General features: G+C 47.2%; 3 protein-coding genes across 3 annotated transcripts in view; 2 read left to right on the top strand and 1 right to left on the bottom strand.

Moving 5' to 3' along the window:
* Positions 1-146: 146 nt before the first annotated feature.
* Positions 147-1139, bottom strand: SARC_07040 (hypothetical protein; the record flags this gene model as incomplete). The annotated part of the gene is made up of 1 exon (XM_014299031.1): positions 147-1139. The coding sequence occupies one exon, from the start codon at positions 1137-1139 to the stop codon at positions 147-149; it is 993 nt and encodes a 330-aa protein (XP_014154506.1).
* A 397-nt stretch (positions 1140-1536) lies between these two features.
* SARC_07041 (hypothetical protein) lies at positions 1537-3431 on the top strand. Its single transcript, XM_014299032.1, has one exon. The coding sequence runs from the start codon at positions 1651-1653 to the stop codon at positions 3211-3213; it is 1563 nt and encodes a 520-aa protein (XP_014154507.1). The 5' UTR covers positions 1537-1650; the 3' UTR covers positions 3214-3431.
* Positions 3432-3961: 530 nt separating this feature from the next.
* SARC_07042 (hypothetical protein) overlaps positions 3962-6718 on the top strand; it is a gene marked incomplete at its 3' end in the record, with an annotated part of 6551 nt that continues 3794 nt past the window's right edge. The window contains exon 1 of the mRNA XM_014299033.1: positions 3962-6405. Within this exon, the coding sequence (XP_014154508.1) occupies positions 4304-6405 (2102 nt within the window). The remainder of the gene's footprint in view (positions 6406-6718) is intronic.

Raw genomic sequence — 6718 nt, forward strand, 5'->3', positions numbered from 1 at the left:
AATAATATATATACAACGTACAACATACATACACACACACACACACACACACACATATATATATATATATGTAGATAAATTGTATATATATAATTATATATAACTATATATATATATATAATATATTAGTACATATCTGCATTATATCATGAAAGAATACAACATGCACACACATGTACACGAACATGCACATATGTGTAGAAATAGAAGTATCTATACCATACGTCACATACCCATTTCTTTGTGAGGAATACGTAAGCAGCCTTTGTTGCAGCATCCTCTTTCTGTCTTGCGTGTCTCTCACCCTCAGTTTCCCATTCCATCCAACCACCATTTCTACCACATACTTCTGATATACAATTCTTGTCACTGAGAGGGTTCTGGCCAGGCCTATCTTCCAGAGGAAACAAGCCGTTGTTGAGCAAAATATCTTCCACCGGCAGTGAATACTGAGTGCTGCTGTGTGCTGATGCAGTAAGGCTACTGTGTCCACTATCTAGTGCGTCAACTACATGCTTGACCCGTTTCCTGGGACATTCACTGCTATGCTCGTCATTCGACACATCCCCCTGTTTGCGCTTCTGTTTCCCTTCAGCCTTATCACTCAAGCCATTGCCAGACCACGGCAGACTGCTTGTGCTTGCTGCCTCCTGCGTCACCGCCTCAGAGTCAAATGTAGCATTCACACGGTGTTGCATACCATTCCTTGGTAAGAATCCTAGTACTAGGTCCGACGCCTCACGGCCTATATTTACTGTACCATTCAGAGAAATACTATCATTGCTACTGCTCCCTACTGCGCTTTCTCGAGATGCACTGGTTGTACTGGCTCCATGCAGAGAACCCGTTTCACTTATGATAGACGTCTCTTTCAATAGTGCAGGGGTGTATGCGTCTGTATCTGCCCCCAGAGTTTCTAATTTTATATCTGTGGCCGGAGACTTACCTTCGCCAACACTGTCTTCCACACGCTCCCCCACAACTTTACCTTCACCATCTTGTACCACGCCACTATCCATACTACCACCCTGCTTTAACTGTGGAGTTCTCGTCGCTCGTGAGGTTACAGGCACCCTTGGTCGTAGTGGTTCCGTACTAGCGCTTTCAGCTTTATGGGCCGAGCGCAGAAGTCGCACCATACCAGCCAAGTACCAGCGAGTTGGTAATAGTATACTGGGTGTTAGTCTGATGGCAGACGTACGTGTACGGCATCTCCAGTGCAGGATACCCTGACAACCCCTTTCGTGTGATTTATATGGATATGTAATATTTTCAATTGGAAAAGTATGCTTGGATCGCGCGAGAAAACCCAGGTTTACATAGCGGTGATCCTGAGCTTCCGACTGTCATAAACCTAGGTTTTATTTACTAAACCAACTGATCTTTTGAACGATCCAAATAAAGGAAGGCGGGCCTGCAGGTCTTTTGAAAAAGCACCTGTGTGTGATGTGTCTCAATGAGTTGTCGTCAAATGATAGGCTCAATATCAGATGATTCCTGATGCATTACTTCTCTCTAAATGATATTTGATCACAACGTTCACAGTATAAAATTCATATGCAATTATTCTAAGCAGGTAGCACAGAGGTTGTTAAATGAGCTATACAGTTTAACACGTACTTTCACAAGTACGCCGCTTCCCATCGCACTATGAATAAAACCCAGCCTGCATCAACCACAAAATTATACGATGACGAAAAGGAGATAGAGGCCGTTATCGACAATAGTTCCGACACGGAGGATGGTGTTGACTCCCTACCAAATGCTTCCAAATCACTGAAACGCACCCCCGCGTCTTATGTATTTGACTGCTTACACTTCTCTATCGCCTTCGGCCTACTCGAGGCGTGTGTTATTGCGGTTCTCACACTTGCTCCGACCACGGGATCGATAGGATCAATGTCGTCGGGCACTTTGTACTTTACATTTGCGTTCACGAATCTAGTTAGTCCAGCTATAATTTATGCCATTTCACCGAAATGGGCATTTGTAGCGGGCATGTTCGGGTATGAGTTGTATATTATTGCCTATGCGTTGGTTCCCAATGTGACCGACGCCCTAGTTATTCCAGCGTCTGCTATCTCCGGAGTAGGTGCCGCTTGCATCTGGGCTGCATATGGGGCGTACATAACTGCGATAGCTGCTGAGCATGCACAGCTTAAGGGAAAGGAACAGGGCAGCTCCATGGGGCTTTTTAATGGTACATTCGGGTTTATATTCCAATCAAGTCTGTTCCTGGGACAATTGGTGTCGTCTGTTACAATGTCACAAACAGACGAGGAGCAGTCTGAAACAGACAGCGCAATCGACCCTCTGCTGTTCATTATCTTCGTAGTTGTTGCTGGAATCGGATCTGTGCTTAGTATATTCCTCCGAGGCAATCTACACCTAGTGTCCAGTCGCTTCAGCAAAGTAGTGGTGGTGCCGGAAGTTGTACCCGGATCAATAGTAGCACCATCTGATGTTGCGGAGCGATCGTCCTCTTCTGGGCTTTATGTTCGAGCCAGACAGTCAAATGGAGACAGACAGTCAAAAGACGACGTCACCATAGCCCCCCCGAATGGCAGAGACGATGACGAGTCTTCGTTTTCCGCTGAGGAATTCAGCGCTAAATCACTGTTATTCAAGGTTGTAACACATTTTCTTACTGACGCGCGATTGCAGTGGTTGACATTAAGCAACATCGCCTTTGGGCTGACGAGTGCGTTCCAGAACGGACTGTTTGTTTCAGCGGTTGTTGCCCCTTATTTGGGGAATGATAATATTGGGTACACATTCTGCTGCAACTACGCTGTCGCTGCATTGTGGTCATTTCCCCTCGGATGGTTATCGGACAAGTACGGTCGTACGCCCGGAATGGTGTTTGCTTATCTGGCAACGCTTATTGTGGGTATCGTATGCCTTGCTCACACCTTTGTAAATGATGATTTTGTGGCAATTTTTGCCTTGTCTGCGTTGCTGGGCATCAGCCAAGGCACTTGGAATACCCTGAATGCCGCTGTTTTTAGCGAGTACTTTGAAGATACGCCGGAGAGCGCTTTCGGTAATCTGAAGTTTTGGAGCGGCATTTCAACCGCGATCGCGTTCTATGTATATCCGTACATGACTCTCATGGAGGTTAGTTGGCTTATCATTGCCATACAAACCGCCGGCGTGGTAGGCTACCTCGTTGCGGCCCGTATTGAACATAAAAGGAGTCCGGAGCAGACCTGATGTGGTTTTCTTTTCTGCATTTTAATTAGATAAATATATAGCGCATAAATAACTACTTGGTGTATATCACACCACAACTATCATCCAGTGCAACGTATAGCAGTTTGAACGTCTGTTTTGCAGTGTAGTCTATAGCATCTTCAAATTTTCTTGTTGTGCAGTGTGTAGTCGACAGAAAATTCAAGTATTAAATTTCACTTAATCTGAACGGTGCCACGATTTCGCCCACGCACTCCCATATTTGCATTTCCAACAGCAGCTTCAAGCAGCTGAAGATGGTATGCGCTTTTGTGAGCCATGCAGATTTCCGCTACATCAGTAGTTGCCACCCCCTGTTGACCGCAAGCTAAAACTAAAACAGACAGTCATCTGGGAAGCCACCACACAAGCTCATTTTTCTTCCATATTATGCATCAGGATGGGCGTATAGCTGTTGAGCGTCGTTATTGTCCCCGGAGCGGACTCCGCAATCCCACAAAGCTAATAGTGCACACTCAGCGCTTGCACCCGCAGCCAGTACGAGCACGAGTACTTTTGTTTTGTTTTAGATTTCTTTATAAAATATCATATTATTTTTTAGGTTGCCAGTATCATTTGCCGAAATCACTGCGCAAGATGTATGTATTCCATCTGTGACTGTCATCTGTGACTGTGAGATGTGAGTCTGAGAAGCGAGCAACTTCAATAAAACGACAGCAGTGGAATATGCAATAAATATGTATTTTAGGTACTTACTACGCTGCATAGTCGGATAGGGGTATCGCAATCAGGCTCCCCTTACTCAAACGCTTGATTATCTCTAGTTGTACGTCTCGACAATTATACCTGCACGGATCGCCACGCAACGCAACGCGAATCTATATATTGTATGCGGTCGATAGTAAGTACACTCACGTATTCGATTACACGATAGGTGGTATTACAGCCATTCGGGTGTTTTGAAGGATGGTAATAAAGCCGCTGGACATGCGAGTACGGATCTGAAGTCTGTAACTATATATGCAGAGGATTTTTTGGGTGTGAGCTTAATGCACCATCAATTCGGGTGTGCAATATTAGGCTCGTGTGCGTGAATTTTATTGTTTGAGCCATGGTACGAGCACTGCGCCCCGCCAGCGAAGCAGAAACTATCGAGGGGACACCTCAAGCTGTTCCCATAGCAACACGAAGAACTCGCAGAAGCGCTCGATTTACAGAAACAACAGGTAAGGCTGGTGTGATTGAACACTCCGATACGGAAGCTGGAAGTGCTAGTGTGCACAAATTGGTTGTAGAACCGCAAAGTAATGTTAGGAGAGCGTCGAAGAGACCTGCGAGGGCTAATTGTGATACTATTGATATCAGTACCGCAGTATCACCAACTACTGCTACTGCTGTAGCTTCACCACGGAAAACACGTAGAAGTGGCCGATCCACGGACAGCTCGAAAGAGACGCCACGGAAAGGGAATTCAACGGCCGTTACGCAAACGAGTGCGTTTAAAGCTGCGTCGGTTAGTTGTGGTGAAAGCAAGAAAGACTATGGCGTATCATCCGCAGCTAAAGTAGCAACACGAAGAACTACGAGAAGCGTTGCATCAATTGCACTCCACATTGTAACGGACTCGAACGAAGGCTCGGCGGGCAGCCCGGATCGACACCAAGGGCACAAGGAGAGCGAAGAGGTTAAATGTGAGGCTGTCTCTCCCGTGACGAGATCTGCCAGGGCCACCCGTGGCTCTGGTACATCTGGTGTTGATCCCACTCCATCACCAACCACCACTGTGGGAACGCAGAGAACCCGAAGCAACCGGAGAGCGAAACGCACGCAGCAAACGCCTGAGGACACGGAACCCGTACAATATGACTCAGCAAGTACAACCCCGCACAAGACGGGTGCAGGCACCCAGGCGAGTGCACGTGGACCTGCGAGGGCCACTCGTGGTACTACTGCGAAGGACAACGAGTCATCGCCAGCTGTGGTGGCAGCGGCAGGCATACGCGGAGGAAGTATTAGCGGTGTAGTTACACTGGGGATAACTAGCAACAGGGAATGTGCGGAAGTCATAGGTGAGACTTGGTCACCGCAGGAGGGGGGTGGACCGAACAGCACTGAGCGACTGTCGTCAAGGAGATCCCCGAGAAACCCTCGCAGGGCTAGTAACACTAACACCGATGACAAACGCATAGTTAGTATGACTCCGATTACTGGTGCGGACACGAGGCAAGCTTCCATGGGAGGAACTGTACTAAGTGTAGCTGTAAGCGTTTGTACGCCCGCTAACGATGAGGAGAGAGTTGGTTATCCGAAGGCGGATTCGAGGAGCACTCGTGCAGGTGGCAAGCGGAAGGGGTCTCCTAGCAACCAAGAAGACATTCGAGATGGCGGTGGTGGTAGGAAAAGGAAAGCGGAAATGTCGGTGGATGTACCCTCAAATCAGGGGAAGAAAAAACGTAAAACCGTAGACAGGGTTGTGATAGGCGGTAGCTTGGAAGCGACATCAACTGAGGTTCAGCCTAAGTTGTCCGTAGGCGATATGGAGGTAGAAGCCATGGAGATACGAGACACAAGTGTGCTCAGCGAAAGCGAGATTGTGTACAGTCAGAGCGATAGCGACGAGAATGAAAGTGCTGAGTCTGATAGTGTTGTTCCGGAGGACCGTGAGATAGATGGTGCAGCGGGAGGTAGTAAAGATGTGGGAATGGATACTACTGGTGACGGGGATGGTCAAGGCTTTGTAGATGCAGACGCAGAGATTATCCGCCAACTGGGACTGGAGAACACAGCGAAGACACTCTCTCCAATTATGTGTGACGATGATGCGAATAGGCTACAGGACAGTCGAGACAGTGCAACTAATGCGACGCATACGGCCGCGATTGTGGGTGAAGGCAAAGGAAACAGGAGAAAAGGGAGGAGAGGCAAGCTAACCCAGGTAGGTGCTCACACACGACTGGACCAGGACCCCACAGAGACTCGCGTGGAACCGGTGGACGGCTACGCGGCTGATATGGGGATGCTGGATGGCTTCTCATTCGATGTGTTCAGCCAACCCAAGAAGGCTATCCGGACGCTGCCCCAGAAATGTCTATCTAAAGCAACTACACACAGGAGATCTGCCGTAGAGGGCCTGGAAGCTGCGGCTATTGGGGGTGGCGGCGATAATGTGAATGAGGATACACCGGAGAAATCATTGAACGATACATACACAAGGTGGGGCACCGCAAGAGCCATGAGGGGGTTCGTGATGTCCATATAGCGCGTGGCTGTACGGGAAAGTAGTACTTGTTTGCGTATCGTATACCTTGAGTGATGTACATCCATCTAGAAGCTTCTATTTCGCCGTCCAAAGTTCTCACTAAGTAGGCACTTTACATATATATACATGCATACACACACACATACACACACACGCACACACACACACACACACACACACACATATATATATATATATATATATATATATATATATATATATATATATATATATATATATATATATATATATATATATATATTATAT

This window comes from Sphaeroforma arctica (assembly GCF_001186125.1).
Source record: "Sphaeroforma arctica JP610 unplaced genomic scaffold supercont1.534, whole genome shotgun sequence".
Classification (NCBI taxonomy): Eukaryota; class Ichthyosporea; order Ichthyophonida; genus Sphaeroforma; species Sphaeroforma arctica.

What these genes read in the sequence shown, in the direction of transcription:
- SARC_07041 (XM_014299032.1), top strand. Translation starts at nt 1,651, where the DNA reads ATGAATAAAACCCAGCCTGCATCAACCACAAAATTATACGATGACGAA.